The sequence below is a fragment of the Ipomoea nil genome, unplaced genomic scaffold (assembly GCF_001879475.1).
Source record: "Ipomoea nil cultivar Tokyo-kokei standard unplaced genomic scaffold, Asagao_1.1 scaffold1421, whole genome shotgun sequence".
In the NCBI taxonomy this organism is placed as follows: Eukaryota; Viridiplantae; Streptophyta; class Magnoliopsida; order Solanales; family Convolvulaceae; genus Ipomoea; species Ipomoea nil.
In genome coordinates, this window is record NW_017617849.1 from 5,517,075 (window position 1) to 5,534,020 (window position 16,946).

The 16,946-nt window shown below is 33.1% G+C and overlaps 2 protein-coding genes across 4 annotated transcripts; both read right to left on the reverse strand.

Moving 5' to 3' along the window:
* Positions 1-893: 893 nt before the first annotated feature.
* On the reverse strand, positions 894-2,902 carry LOC109188322 (probable serine/threonine-protein kinase WNK11). 2 transcript variants are annotated; one of them, XM_019338948.1, is made up of 3 exons: positions 2,169-2,902; positions 1,171-1,577; positions 894-1,116 (listed from the first exon to the last, which is right to left on the reverse strand). In XM_019338948.1, the coding sequence occupies exons 1-2, from the start codon at positions 2,661-2,663 to the stop codon at positions 1,206-1,208; spliced, it is 867 nt and encodes a 288-aa protein (XP_019194493.1). In that variant the 5' UTR covers positions 2,664-2,902; the 3' UTR covers positions 894-1,116; positions 1,171-1,205. The 2 variants fall into 2 exon arrangements, with proteins under 2 accessions (XP_019194493.1, XP_019194492.1); XM_019338947.1 differs by having other exon boundaries at positions 894-1,577.
* Positions 2,903-7,008: 4,106 nt separating this feature from the next.
* On the reverse strand, positions 7,009-10,235 carry LOC109188354 (scarecrow-like transcription factor PAT1). Of its 2 annotated transcripts, none has more exons than XM_019338994.1 (3): positions 10,101-10,235; positions 9,718-9,807; positions 7,009-8,930 (listed from the first exon to the last, which is right to left on the reverse strand). In XM_019338994.1, the coding sequence occupies exon 3, from the start codon at positions 8,839-8,841 to the stop codon at positions 7,225-7,227; it is 1,617 nt and encodes a 538-aa protein (XP_019194539.1). In that variant the 5' UTR covers positions 8,842-8,930; positions 9,718-9,807; positions 10,101-10,235; the 3' UTR covers positions 7,009-7,224. The 2 variants fall into 2 exon arrangements, with proteins under 2 accessions (XP_019194539.1, XP_019194540.1); XM_019338995.1 differs by having other exon boundaries at positions 10,090-10,235.
* Between the last annotated feature and the right edge of the window lie 6,711 nt (positions 10,236-16,946).

A 16,946-nucleotide genomic window follows, 5' to 3' on the forward strand; every position in this document is an offset into this window, starting at 1 on the left:
AACATAACAATAATATATAACAACTAAATTGTTAATTTTTTAAAAAATAGACTTAGGAGTAAAAATAATAAAAAGTTATACAAATTTTTATAATTAGTTGCATACTTATATTTATTTTATTTACTATCATTTAATTGGTTAAAAAACCGATCCGCTTGACAAACTTATGGTTTTAAGGATCTTTCAGAATTATTTGGGCCCTGATTAAAAATTTGACGGGCCTTTTAGTTTGACTCACGTTACTTTTTATTTTATGTATTTTAAGGGTAGTTGTTATATTTGGATCATGATGCAAGGTGGACACGGTCTAAAATTATGTAATTTTGTAGCTTTAGTTTTTTTTTTTTTTTTTAATTAAGAAAAAAATTTACAATCACTCTCCGAGAATATGCATTAGATAAACTCCGCCTTGTTATCATATTCGCCATGGTGATGTTTTTGTATTATAAGAAATAACTTTGGTATTACATATACATAATCGATTAATTGTAAGTATTAACTGCAAGTTCGTAAAAATGGTAAACTCAATACATTAAGTCCAAAATAAAAACTTGTTAATCTTAAACAAATACCGTTTAAAATTATACCATAATCATGATTACATGGTAAACATAGAGTCAAAACTACATTTAAATGCAAACTGAGTCACATAATTGACACTAATAAATAACGAATAAACTACATCAAGTTTATTTACTTACAATTCACTTATTATGAACTTAAAAATGGTTAAAATTACTTGATTTGATCCGCTTATAATTAACAGATTATGTACTTATATATTTAAATTGATGTATCTACAGTTGATTGATCATGTAGCACTGCAAATGTGAGTGGTGATCAAATTGAAGGGAAAAAAAAAAAAAGTAATTCTAATTTTCAATAAAACAAAATTATATTCTAAAATAAAGTCGAATAGTCGTTGACAATGCTATATCTTAACATTTTCCATTACCATCTTTTATTCATGCCATGTGAGAATTACAAGTATAGTTTGAAAAGGATACCTTCCATTAGGCCTTACTAACATTAGATAAGCTAAGGGCTATCAAATATACAACTATATAATAAGGTCCCTTATAGGGGTAATCAAACAAACTTAAAAACGAATCCTTTCTAAACAATCAATCCAATAAGTCAAATAACCATTTTATTTTAAGTAACCAAAGCTCAACAGTTTCTTAAAAACTCGATAAGGAATCGTATCAATCACACGTAACAATATCTTGAAAGAATGGGTCCTTGAGCAAGTCTGATGCAGATGGCCTGGCTCTTGGTTGCCCAATACACTTCTCAATGAAGTCTTTCAATTCTGGGTCCTTCACCTTGTTCAGAGCTCGAGGCTTCACGCCGGCGGTCACCTTCTTGTATATTTTCGCTATACTGTCACACTCGCTGTAGGGTATCTCCAAGGTCGCCATTTCCAGTAAGCACATCCCAAAGGAGTAAATATCCACAAGTTCTGTATAGTTCTCTTCATAAAGCTCTGGTGCCATGTACTCTGGAGTCCCTAGCAGTGTATGCGCCGCATGGTTCTTTGCAACAATGGCCGCCATGCCTAAATCCCCAATCTTTACCTGAAATGTAGTATATCATGTAATTAAGCTTTCTAAAAGTTGATCCATATATTTCCACCTGCTCAATATTTGGATAACACTCCTGGAAATTATAAAATTTCCGACCACTTAAAAGTTATCTTAAATCAAGTCAAAGGAAAAAGTGGTCGGAAATAGCAATAAAGGTTTTTCCGAATACCAAAAGTGGTCGGAACAAAGCTTTCGACTTGATTTAAGATCACTTTCAGGTGGTCCGAAATTCCATAATTTCCAACAGTGAACATGAGAAACTCGACGTCACTATTTGAGGGTGAACACTTGGTAAATCTTATCTTGTGACTCTAGTTGACAAAAGATTAGTAAACCAGACTCAATTGTTTGGTCAATAAATAGCTATGGTTGAGAGCCACAGTCTGACCAACTTAAGTGTGCATGGGATAAACCCACCACCTTATAAACCCAGTCGGTAAACCAGCCTAAATTGTATATTGTTGATGGGCGGAAACCAAAAAGACTAATAAATCGTTTAATCAGAATCATTAATGGTTACTAGGTTAACAATCTGATGGTGAAGTTGTAAATAGAGAATTTTAGTAAGGCTAGAATAGGTACCTTTCCAATGTTGCCATTGATGAAAATGTTGCTGCAGTTGAGGTCTCTGTGGATGACGCAGGGATCATGGGTGTGGAGATACTCCAAGCCTTGAAGTATCTGTCTGGACCACTTCTTGATCGCCTTGACGGAGACATGGCGGTGCTTGTTCCGGTAATCCCTGAGGTTGCCGGAGGCGCACGCCTCGGTTATGAAATTCAGGATGTTGTGCTCCTCGTCCTTCCAGAAATGATACATGACGATGATGTTCTCGTTCTTCAAGCTTTCTAGCAGCTCAATCTCGGAGTGGATCTTGCTAATGATGCACGGATTGTCCATGAACTTTCTCAGCTTAATCTGGTTCCACGCCACGTCTCGCCCTTCCTCCAAATCGAACGCTCTGTGCACGTTCTTCACCGACCCGTGCCCCAGGAGCTCCTCGTACCGCCCAAACCGCCCCGACGGATCAACCTCCGCAAACGCCTCGCCATCTTCGTCACCACTGGAAAATGGCATTATTATAACGGACCAAATATAAGAAAATAAAGTTGTGTTAGGTGACAGGTGCTAGGAAAATTGTTGGGCGGAGACCAGTGAATTGAATTGAAGAAGTGATCCTAACACTACTCAATATGCATGGAGATGAAGTAGTGTAAATTTAGAGGTGTATTGGAGCATATTTATAGTGTTCAAACTTCAAACCTGATCACTACTTTTCCATCGGTGAAAGCAAAAGAAATCCAGATTTTTTTAAATAGTGGTTGATGCAATTTGCAGGGAGACAGCTAGTTCCAGCACTTTAAGCCATGTGACACTCCCATGAAACAATAAATACCAGTGTATATAAATAACATATATTTCTAGTCTAAACCCATTCCTTAAGTTATTGTGGCATCTATTTTTTTTTTTTTGGTCTCAACTATAACGTGACATTCATGAGCTGACCAAACCGCATGCATGAAGGCGAAAGGTAGCGAGGACGTTTCTTGATGGAAAGAAGATGGAGTTTCATGGAACATCCGTGCCCAAAGATCTGCTGTTTCGTGCATGTGTGCAGAATCTCAACGCTACACAAAAACCAGTCATTTTCATATTTCAATTTAATTTCCCAAATCATTTTATTATAATAATATAATGTTGATATTGATGAGAGATTTGGACTTAGGTCTTGATCAAGTAGAGTAATTGGAGGTTGAGATTGGAGTGTAGGGGGTGTGAATTAGGCCTAAGGAGTTAAGGAGGGGGGAAAGTTGAGCCTAAAGAGTCAAGTAGGGGCACAAATTGAACTTATAAATTATTTAACTTAGAAAAAATGTGTCTCAAGCCAAAAAAAATTATCAAAATACAAACATAAATTATTATATATATGTTTATATATCTTTAAATGATCTATCCATACATACAAGAATACATGATGAGTGATGAGTGTAACTAATATATATGTAGGTGATGCAGCTTAGTGGTAAGGCATGCAACAATTATGTGCACGCGCGTTTGACGATGTCTGGAACGAATGTATTACAAAATGAGACAACCTGCATGTTTATTCATGGACTAACTTTCATGTGTGGTTTGTAAATTATTATATAAAAATAAAATTTATTTAATACATATTTTTGCAATAAATTTTTTTTGTCACTCAAAAACAAAACTTTATATGATTATTATACTTTTAAAGAGTAAAATTCATTTCATATATCTTAATTTTATTGGAGGATGAATTTAAAAAAAAAAAAAATAAAACTTATAACTTTCTTCTAAATCAGAACATGTCACAATTAACATGGGTAAAAATGGAATATAAAGTAAGAATTCATGTACGATATGTTTTAACTTATGAGTTATCTTACCTTTTTCCAATTTAAATCTCTCTATTATTATTATTATTATTATTATTATTATTATTATTATTATTATTATTATTATTATTATTATTATTATTAGGGCAATTGGGCGATACACCGAGTTTACAAGTAGCCATTAGCAAATGAACAATAATTTTTTAAATTTAAATTTTATATAACTATGCCATGTTAGATTTTAATAAGGAAAACTTGCATAATGTTGATTCTCCAAATTGTAATATTTTTTTTTTTTTGAATGCTACTAGCTCTATTACATTGTAGTATCTGTTTATATACTTTCTCAACCTACTGAAACACAAAGAGCCAATAACGCCTCCACTGAGGCTCGAAATCACAACCTTCCACTTGGAAGTCCACCCCGGATTCTCCAAATTGTAATATAATCTTAAACTTATTTTATATTAATTAACCAGTTAAACTACTTAGGTCGTCATTAAAAATTTCCGCACTGGATAAGCAGCAGACGAAAAATGAAAAAGTATTTATAAGAAGAAAAATAAAAGGCAGATAAGGATAAGTATCAGTGGATAAGATTAGATCGTGGTGGCAACAAGGACGATTTTAAAAAATTAATTTATTTTTAAACTCCAAAGTAATTATGAAATATGAATTATATTGAACAATTTTAAAAAGTATTTATAAATTCTCTTATACAGCTTTGATAATTTGTGCTTTGTAAAGTTAAAAGGTATAAATAGGATTCCATCCGTCCCATTTTATGTGTATGGTTCAGTTAAGGAGACTTGACTAGAGTTATTTTTATTACAATTTTTCATAATATTAAGTTTAGTATTAGTATATAAAATTTATATATTTAAAACTATATTAAAAGTACTATTCCGTATTAAACACATAAAAATCAAATTTAAAAATAAATAAAAACATACGAAAGAAAATAAGCAAAGAATAAAGAGTTGGTTTGATCCATGAACAATAAGTATAACAGATAAAATGAAATAGATGAAGTATTCAATCAATAAATAATGATTTTTTTTATTTTTTTAAAACAATAATAACAAATTGTGTACACCTTTAGCCGCAAGTGGAATTATTTATTTTTGGGCTTTTGGCATAATTTAGGAGTCAATATAAAAGATTCACTCTGAATTGAAGTTGTGTAAATTCTATTGAGCAATGAAAGATAAATATAGGCTTTGACCTTTTGGTTCTCATATTCTCTCATGTGATTATGATATGATATTAGAGGTTAATCTCCACCTAAATTAATTCTAAGCAATATCTTAATTATTCATACAACTTGATTTCAAGATTCTTGTACTTTACATATTAAAGTGCATTTCTATCAAAATCATCAATTGTTATGCCATGGAACCGTGTTCACCATTCATGGTAAACACGGTCCAAACGGTGACGGTGCCCGTAAGTGGCACCGTTATCCTTTTTTTTTTTTTTCCCCTTAATTAACAACACGACTTTTCTTCTTCATTTTCACATTTCACGGTTTCACTTTCTCTTCGTGCAAGCTTCTTTAACACTCATAAATTATGAATGTGCAGGCATGGATTTATGAATGTGCAGTTATAAAATTATGAATTTTCTTTTATGAGATTATGAATTTTCTGTTATGAAATTATAAATTTTCTATTATGAGATTATGAAATTTTCTGTTATTAAATTATGAATTTACAGAAAATTCATAATTACATAACTGTAAATTCATAATCTCATAACAGAAAATTCATAATCTGTACATAGAATGCAAAACGCCGTTAACAGTATATTAACTTATTTTATTTTATTTTTTCGTAAAAACGACTCCGTTTTGAAACGTGTTGACAAAGCATGGTGAACACGTTTCTACGCATAATTTGCCCAAAATTATATGGTAGTTGGATTTATTACGAAAAGTTATCAAAACACCTCTTACAATTCATTTACAAGTTCAAACTCAAGATTTTAGTTAAAAAAGATTGAAACCCAATCTGGGCTTTCACTGCAGATAAATTTCAGAGATATGTCTCAATCTACAAATTGTCAAGTACAAGATTAATTCCATATCTTCCTTCATAGGATTTCAACCTTAATGGAGACAAGTCTAGCCGAGTTGGTTGGGCGGATAACTACAAATTTCTAAATTTAATTATCTATGCTAGTTGTCTATTAGTGTTCTTGATTTGAGCTGATCAATTATGAACAATCTAGATCGGTTTACCTCTTTGTGATCATTTGTCAGGTAAAATTACAGGACGTCATCACCCAAAATACACATTCTATAGTAATTGCGAACTTTCGGATAAATCAAAGAATCGATCCCTAATGTAAGGCCATTTTTTTTGGATTTTTGTATTTGTATGTAACAGGTGAGGCTATTGGTCGTAATCAATGTTTTCCATAATCATTAACTTGGTGGCAAAGTAAAGTTTGAGTGGTGATGAGGAACGTCACCATCTATGCACGACCTGAGCTTGACACATCGACGGCGACCTCCGTTGAGGTGGCATTCTTCATCAGACTTGACGGCGACCGGCCCAACAAGTTTTGCGAGCTGCAGGTTTGAAACATACAAAAGTGGTTAATCTGTCACGCCGCTGTTGAGTGTTGACGTTATAATAATTGTTTTCCAAGTCAAAGGTTGTAATGATCCCATCGATCGTTGGTGTCTAAATTCCTGTCATAATTTGTGTTAGAGCACAGCATATGAACAGGAACGACAATCATGGCACCATATGCAGTTCGAAAGAAACTATATTTTTGCAGAAAGATAGAAACCTTTTTGATAACCGACAAGAAAAATCTATAACCACTATTCGAGGATGTGCATCAGGTAAACCCTATCTTATGACTTTAGCCAACAAATGACCATAAAGGAGGTAAATTAGACCTAGGTTGCACGGTTTGAAAGAAATTATATTTTTGTAGAAAGATTTTACAAAAAGATGAAAGCTTTTTTTATGACGAGAGAAACTCATAACTTCCCCCTTTAGCCGACAAAGGACTGCAAAGAGATAAACCAGGCTAAGTTGAACATAGCTGACTAGCTCAAACCAAGAAGACCAATAAGTCAGTCCTTTCACTGGGAATTAAACTTAAAACCTTGTGGTTACTGAGCCAATAATCATTGATTGATTAATGGAACAGTAAATTTACTACAGCCACTGCAGAAGATTAGAAAAAAACATAAATTAAGGAAACGCTGAGACAACTAAGGTTACATCTAAGTATGATGATGTTCTTCTGCAGCCTAGTGGCTTTCACTTCCATGCACAGGAAGCAACCAAATCTCTCTTCATCCAACCAAGATAAAGGGCTCCATCTCTTTCTTCAAGCCTGTATTTGCTAGAATAGTTTCCTAACAGAGTCTTGATCGTGGCATTCACCAAAGAACTCAATGGGTACGGAGAAAACCCGGCCATCCTGAACCGCGACTTCCACTTCCCCAGAAGCTCATGCCTCTCCACCCTTTCTGTTCCCTCGCACGCTATAATGTTGACAACATCTCTTGCCAGGCAATGCTGCTCGACATTTATCCGTTCTTTGTGCTCCCGGGGAAGATTGACATCGATTGACTCAAACATTGCGATGTAGTAGTCTAAGGTTTCGAGGAACCGGGGGAAGAAAGGAGCAGTGTTTGTATTGCATTCTTGCTCGACGAGGGTAACCACCTTAGGATTCAGGCTTTTCACGAGCCTTAGTAGCTGGTCCCGGTGGTTAAGTGTGCTCACGCTCTCGTCTGGCATGTGGTGCAGCATGAACGCGAAATTCACAGCCAGTGCTTCACCGGTTCGAATTCCCAAGTCGGATACCTTAACTTCATAGTCTGACATGGATGCAGCGTGGAATTCGAATGGCACTTTGAAGGACTCAGCGAGCTTGGATAGCTTCTTTCCCACGAGGTTTAGTCCTCCCCTACGTGCATAAGCTGAAGTGGAGTCATCTATCCCGGTTATTCGAATATGGGGTGGCCCTCCTGGCCTAGCAGCAAAAGCTTGTATTAGGGTAACCCACTGGCTGCCTTGACCAATCTGGAAATCGATGATGTGAACTCGATTTTCGCCCTTCATTGCTTCTGCAATGGCGCCATTAGCTGACATGTACCCGAATTTGAAGTAGGGGCAAACCTCGTAAAGGATGTGCATATAAGAAAGCAGCTCGAAACTCTCGGGCTCCTTGCATCTCAGGGATTTGTAGATGGAACTCCCCGATGCATCCAACCGTGCAACGAGCCCTTCGAGCACATATGCCCCGAGCCTCTGAATTGGTTCCCCAGACACAGATACCATCTGTCTTAGCTGAGACATCAAGCATTCGGCTTTTGGTAAATCGTTGATGGATATCGCTTTGGCACAGGTAACGAGCACCTGTTTCAAATCCCCGACGGGTATGCCTTCCATCATTTCTCTCCAGCTGTCCAATTCTGGTGGGGCGATAGTGCTTGGCAAGGTTAGTTCATAGCACTCGGGGACATCTGAGTCAGGTCCAAGCATTACACTCTCGAGTTCCTTTAACTTGTGCCTGAAATCACTCATGTCATCCGTAACGGAAGACACACTGATTGGAGAACTATACTTGGTTTCTGGAGATTGGTGTAGTAGGTCCAACGGGTACGATTGGAATTCTTGTTGCAACATGGGACTTCCATACGGTGAGAAAGTGACGGTTGACGATGAGTTGCAACGAGCATGACTGCCATTTTTCGAGGACAATTCCCGATCAGAATAAGCCTGGATCAAGTAGCTGCCCCCGTTGTCACTGCTACTGTGGCTCAGCTGGTCTAAAATTTGAAACTGAGGCACACAGTAGGCCTCGGCCTTTTGCTGAAAGCACAGCGTATTGGACATCCCTGTTCTCCTGAGACGTGATGCTTGCATTTAAAAGGTTTCGATACAGATAACTCATACAACTCTGGCCAAGAATTGATGTAATCGAAGGATCTCTAATAGTAGGAAAAGTAGTTTACCTAAAGCAAAGAAAAAATCAATTACTTGATATGCAAAATTAGCTGAAGAATTGGAAAACAAGTAAATATGCACAAGAGGCCTCAAAATGTAGATCCCACAAGAAATGGAAGCTTTGCACCAACATACTAGACGAGTTTAGCAAGACTGTATTAAAGTTATTGGTTAACTTAGTCAAACATTCATAAAATCAAAGCAACAAGAAAAAAATTTAAAAAAACGAGATGACATTCTTCTCCTTAAAGTCCACAAACAGCCAAACAAGAGTAGCTGTGGAAGTGTCGCTCAATAATTCTCAACGGAGATGAAACGCAATTTCCATATGACTTTGACCAGACACAAAGGTTACAAGACAAGACAACTCCAAGTCATTCTAATTGAACAAAACAGTAAACCTTCTCATTGATCTACAAAATTTTCCAGACACAAAAAACTTCAAAACAAAGTGCAGAAACTTCAGTTTCACTTTGCCAACTACTAAGAAAGCAAGTTCAAACTGGTCCCAAATTCACCTCAAGCAGATAATTATAGCAATTAAGACTTAAAAGCATAATTTTCTTTTATGTCACATAACAATAAGAATAACCTAAGAACAAAAATATTCCATCAATACCTTTCCTTAACAAATCCAGTTCAACTCAATTGAACAGACCTCCCAACTATCTTTCAACCCAATTAGCCAAATCAAGGATGCAACTAAAGTAAAAGAAAACTTAAAAAGTTTGCAAATGGCAGCCAGAACAATTCAATTAATTGACAAAGCATATATTCCAAGGAAAAAGAACAGACCAAAAGTAATGCCACGCCATTCTTGGTGATAAACCTCAGCAAAAAAGATTCCTCTTCTGAAAACCTTGGAAACACCCACCTCACCCCCACCTGGAAACACAAGAAGATAAGAAAGATTCAGCCTTCCCGTGGAAAATAGGAGAGAGTTAACTAGTGAACGGATAAAAATCCCACCTTTGGCAGAAACATGAACTGCCCATTTTGAATCGCAACAAAAACAAAACATAAAAGGAAAAAGAAAACCCCTAATTGAAACAAAATCGCAGAAAGACACTTATAGGATAAATGGGCAACTCAAAGGAGAAACAGAGTACATAATCACTCAATTACAGAAACTGTAAATGAAAAGAACAGAACAGCAGTATCGGTTACCTTATACCAACCTTAAACTGAAGAATCCCGCGTTATCATAAGATTTCTTTCTTTATTACACTCAAAAGCATAGCCGAGAACGATAGAGAAGAAGAGAAGAAGAAGAAGCAGAGCATAGAGCTCCCCTGTGAAGGAATGAAAAAGGTCGGAAATATTATAAAAACATTTGGTTTTGGAAAAGACATTGACTTTGAGGAAAACTACCAGAATGCCATGAGATTTATTACTGCAATCCAAAGTGTACAAAATATGCATTTACGAAGTAGTGTACAATAATTTGTGCACGGAAGCGGCCTAACAGGTCCATGTGGGAGTACTTCTACTATACTATGCCTTCAACTGTTTTATTGATTGAATTTATGAGAGTTCGTATGGTCCAATTGCTTCCCAAATTATTTCGTGAAATATTATAGGAATAAGGTTCAAATTGGCCACTGAACGTAACTTGAAAATGCAATTAGGTCACTGAACGAAAAAAAAGTGCAATTATGCCATTGAACACTCAAAAAATGTGCAATTAGGCCACTGAACTCTCCAAACGTATGCAATTTTACCAGATAGCAGGTTACCATCAATTTTAGCAGGTTACCTGCTTACGTGGCAGCTTAGTTGGCATTTTTAATAATTTTTAAATAAATTTTAATAATTAATTTTAATAATAAATTTATAAAAAATTGGAAAAAATTAAATTAAAAATAAAATAAAGTCGTTTTTATTTTTTAAAAAAATTGTTTAATAAAAAGTTATTATTAAAATTTATTAAAAATTAATTAAAATTTATTAAAAATGCCAACTCAGCTGTCACGTAAGCAGATAACCTGCTAAAATTGAGGGTAACCTGCTATCAGGTGAAATTGCACATTTTTGGAGTGTTCAGTGGCCTAATTGCACTTTTTTTTCGTTCAGTGGCCTAATTGCATTTTCAGGTTACGTTCAGTGGCCAATTTGAACCTTATTCCAATATTATATGCAATTTCACTTATATTCTTTCTTTTCTTTTTTTTTTTTTTATCCAATTTTGGACTTGCATTTAATTTTATCAAGATTAAGTTGTTTCCGTATCTTGTTAAAATTAAGTGCAAGTCAAAAATTTATTTATTTTATATTTTAACTTTTTGATATAACCATTTTTAAAAAAATCCAAAAAGAATGATGAATTTGAACTATTTTAAAAATAAAAACTAGAAATAAAATAATATAAAATAAAATGATTCAAACCAACTGTTCAAATCGGGACTGTCGGTTCATCATTTTCTGAAATTGGGAACTGTCGGTTCGGAACTGGAACCACGGTCACCCCTAAATCAGTTATAACTTATTGGTAATTTGCTATAAACAGTAAAAATAGTATTATTAAACCATTTTTTTCAAGTTTAGTGATTTATTTGGAACTTTTTAGAGTTCGATGACTTAATTGCACTCTTTAATAAAAGTTGCATGACTTATTTGACCTTATCCCAAATAACAATTGTGGGTCAAATTTAGCAGCATGAATTTATCAACCAATGAAAGCGTGACAGATGGGTGTGTGGGTGGGTGGGGGTGTTGGGGCTAAGGCTACAGAAGATGTAACAATCACTACATATGGTACCGTCGAAATAGTTAAGAATTAAGAGCCCCTAAATCCCCTATTAATATCCATTTTTACACCCTACTAATAACAACATAAAGACTAGTCAGCCTATATACGGGAGTTTGTTTTGTTTTGTTTTGTTTTTTTTTTTTTAATTTATTTATTAAAACTCGATTTAAATTTATTTATATTTTCTGATTAATTTCATTTTTTTTAAATCTTAAATTATATAAGCTTTGTCGGACTAATCCTAAGCACATAGAACACTCCTTTAAAATCACTGTGAAAGTAAATCGCGAGTCGCTCAATCAATATCAACCTCAATCCGTCTCGCACTTACCCCTATTTCTCATAATGTTTTTACACGACAACATGAATTATGTCACATAATTCTTTAAATCTTCACCATTGTCATTAATTACCTTACTCAAAATTGGTCTCATGTAAGATGAGAAAGTGAGAAACAGTACATTTTGTTGAGAACCATATCATCATATATATAAATAATGAATGTATATTTAACTATTAATTTAGAATTTTTTTTAATTAAAACCAATGTTGCAAAAAACGCTAGGCGCCGATTTTTTTTTTTAATTAAAAAAAAAATTAAAATTTAAAATTTTCAAAATTTAGTACTAAAATATAAGGTTTTCATAGTTATTTCTTAGAAACTATTTACAAAAGTGGTTGTAAAATTGTTCAAAAGATTGTTGAAACCATCTAAATATATAAAAAAAAAAACTAAAATTAAGAGCTAAAGAAGCATTTTTTTGATAAATTAGTGGACCAAACTGCTTTCGGTGTATAGATCTCAAAAAAATACGCGATTTGAAAAAAAAAATTGTCCAAATCGGACAACCGAGTCAAAAGTTATGTCTTCCGAAAATTTTTCGACATTTTCAAAAAAAAAACAAAAAAAAAACGCCACACCGGCCGGTTAGGCGATCTAGCCGGCCGGCCGCGGAGGAGGCCGCCGAGGCCATTCCTCGCGGCGGCCTCCTACCGCCTAGGCGCGATTTTTGCAACCTTGATTAAAACATTATAACACTTTATTTAATTTGGTATCATAACTAACTCCATATAAAAACATCATATGATAAAAAGAAATTGCGATTTACATGTTACGCATGACCGTTAAAAAGTAATTATCCCGCAAGCACGAATACTTCCTTCAATTGAGTTTCACATCATTTTGTTTTGTTTTTTTTTTTTTTTTTTTGGTTTTGTTTTGTTTTTGGTTTTTGTTTGCATATATACAGGCAGAGTAATAAGATATTGAGAATCAACATCAAAATCTTTTGCCTTAGATACGACGTACAGTTGGGTGGATGTTGGATCTATCTTAGCGTAATGACAATTTCAAATTAAAGAACATGTCTTGTCATGTAATGACATTTTATGGAACAACTTAGCTAATTAAATCACAATTACTGTTACTAATTATATATCCTTGTCCTTTTCTTCTTTCCACCATGACATGACTCCAAAGAGCCAAGTTCAGTTTCTCATAATAACTTATCATCAAATCTTTTTAGTATTTGAGTGATTTTATTTGTTACATGTCACGTTGTTTTATAAATATTCATTATATATAGTTTTAACAAGTTAAAGAGTAATTTATAATACACTCTTTCAATTCATAAATAACCATTAAAAAAAATAATTAAACATTTCACAATAAAAATGTTACGTTTGTTGAAATCAATATATAATATTTACCATCGGTTTCACATTATTTAAAAATTATTTAACCCTTGTTAACAAATAGATTATCTAATAATCAAATTAAAAATATATAAAATAAAATAATACTACATTAGGTACTAACTATTATGTAGTCATATTTATAGGCGAATGTAATTAACCAAGGGAGGTAGGCAAGGGCCTTAGCCCTCCAAAACTTTTGCTATTAATGGGTGTATGCATGCATGTATGTATATGTGTGTGTGTTTTGTGTGTGTGTGTGTGTGTATATATATATATATATATATATATATATATATATATATATATATAATCCAGATCAGGTGCAACAGTCTCCTCAAGTGCGGACGTACAGATAGATCAAGACCATTGGTTGAGCTCATATCAATGACTGGAAATCAATAAAAATTAAAAAAAAAAAAAAAAAAAAAAAAACAGAACAAAAAATATGACGGTATTTTTGTAATTTTATGCAACAAGTATATTTTTGTGATGTACTCAGTGCTAGTTTGTAGTCACTTTGTAGTGATCTATGGTGCACTGTACTATGTGATGTTCAGTAGTGCACCACCAAATACTAGTATATGTGCACTAAGTGTTGTCTGTGGTGCACACTGAAAATACTTGATAGTGCATTGGACACAATGTACCATCAAGCATATATCTAAATGCACCAACATATCATTGAAATTATGAAAATTCCACCACTTTTTTCTTTTTCCATTTTTTTTTATTTCAAGCTGTTGATTTGAGCTTATCTAATTGTATAGATCAATCTGCACATCCTCTTGGGGAGGATCCACACCATAACCAGACCATATGTATGTATGTGTATGTGAGAGTGTGAGCGCGCGCCTCTAAACTTGTTGAAAATTGCATAGTTCACATATTTATTACTTTGTAATAATTTTTATTTAATGAATGCTTAAATAAAAAGAAATAAAAATTGATAGGAAATATTCTCCGGGTATACCTTCAAGTATATTTTAGGCTCCTGTTCGGTATTTGGGTCAAGGTCGGGTGTTCGTGTTCCGATCAGGATCAGGTGTCCAGGTCAATGTCATGCCTCCACCTATTTAAGAGGAGGCCACGCACAAGTTAAGAAGTCTTTGGTTGGCCACATCTCTTCTGGACTCTCTCTCTCTCTCTCTACATTATATTCTCTAAAGATTCAATAAAAGATAAAGATTGAGAGACTATTTTCTGATTCTTCTTACACTACTTTTACATACACAAGTTTATACATTCCCCTTCGATTTCATATGATAGTTGATGGATTTGTTCACTATACTTGCCAGTTCATTAACACTATCAAAAATGCTTTTAAACGAAACTATTTTTTTATGTAATTAATAATTTTCATCCATTAGAATTATTGATAACAAATTTAGATACTTGGCCCCTCTAAAAAAAATTATTGATTCAGTATTTCGGTGTAGCATAACTTAAACATTAATAAGAGATAATATAAAATTTGAGTTTAGAGATTTATAATATAATGTCTTTGGATAATAAGTTATTTGCTTGTTGTGAAGCTTGATTAGGATATGATATATAATGTCTTTGAAAAAGCTTACGTTAAGCATAATTAATCCCGGACTCCTACTCTGCGGTGCACGGTCCTTTAGCAACTTGTAGGCTTTCATCATATGCAGTAATTGTACGCACTAAAATTAATGTCTTCTAAACATCAACGCAACCCAATTTTATAACTATATGCACATTGCGACAAAACACTCCATAATCATCATTTTGGACCTTAATAAAAACTATATGTTACGTATAACCCTTGCTTATTTGTAGGGTGGACTTTTGTGTACGATAATTAGTCTTTATTTGTACACAAAGCGTTATATATAAAATTATCGTAATTTATTATAATGACATACTCATTGACTATTAAAAAAAACGAAAATGAGCACCATAATATGTCGTTTGATGGCAAAAATAGATTGTGAATAAAATAACATTTTTTTGAAATATGTCTATTTATCAATTAATTTATTTTTAAAATTACAAAGACAATTTTATAAAATTAAGAGAATAAGGGTCAAATAGGCCATCGAACTGTACATGATAATACAATTAGGCCACTGAACCCCAAAAACCAACAATTGAGTCCCTAAACTTATCAATTCCTAACAATTCTTCCCATTTGAAGGTTCCAACAAGTCAACAGGTCATCCTCCAAATTAATTATTTTTTTAAAAATAAAATTTAAAAATTAATTATTAAAATTAAAAAAAAAAAAAAAAAAAAACAGATCGGCTGAATTCTGTTTTTTTTTTTTAATTATTTAAATAATTAATTTTAAAATTTTATTTTTAAAAAATAATTAATTTGGGAGGATGACCTGTTAACTTGTTGGAAACCTATAAATTGGAAGAATTGTTTGAAATTGGTTAGTTTAGGGACCTAATTGTTGGTTTTTTAGGTTCAGTGGCCTAATTGCATTATCTTGCGCAGTTCGATGGCCTATTTGATCCTTATTCCTAAAATTAAGTATTCTATTTATCGAAGAATAGTTATTTTCAAAATACTTATGGTATTAATTATTAATGTCTCATCAAGAATAACTAAATTTATTTATTACAAAAGTACCCATGTGATCCATGTAAAAATGCAGATTAATCTCACCCATTCATCTGGGTTAATAAGGGCGGGAAATTAAGGTCTTTATTTTCATTCTATATATCAATCACTACATAAGTTCAATGTAATAATATATTAGTGATAAAAGGCAATTTATCTCTGTTTTTTAAATTTTAATTTGAAATCTCTTTAATATTTTTTTCAAAAGAAAAGAGTGTAATATGTTTTATTTATCAAATTTTCATAGAGGTACACACACACACACTTTGAAATCTTATTCCCAAATAGGTATACTTTTAAATTTATTTTCCAAACAATAATATTTTTAGCACCATTATCACTTTATCACCACCAACTAAGAACCTTAATTATTTAGGAAATAAGTTTTAAAAATATTCTCTTTATTTTTTTTTTTAAATCTACTTTCACATACATTCTTAAAATTTCTTATTTTTTAAATAAATTCTTTAAGAAACATTTTTAACTACGAAAAAGTTAGATAAATATTGACTTGGAAGCTAGCTTCATGTATTAAGACCAATTCCACTGCAAGTAAGCAGAGACTACAAAAAGGTGTTGACTTTAGAAGCTTCATGCATTGACGAGGGAAATGCAGCATTAAGACTAGCTTATTAATTTGGGTTGAATTATTTCAAGTTGAAAGACTTTGTGCCCTCATATTCTCCATCTTCAACTAATTTTCTTTTCTCCTTTTTTTTTAATTGACAATAAAACTCACCGTTACGATTTTAAAATGTGCATTGAGTCAATCATTTTCTTACGTAATAGCTAAAAAATCACATAGGATAGGTTAATTACTTTAGGAAGGACATGTGCAATAAGGGTACAGAAAAAATTCAGTTTTTGATCGGTTTCGGTTATTGATTTTTTTTTTTTTAAATCAATTATTCTGTATTTAAATTATCATACGGTTATTTAGCTTCGATTTCAACTAACTGACATTAAAAATTATAAATATTTTATTGAT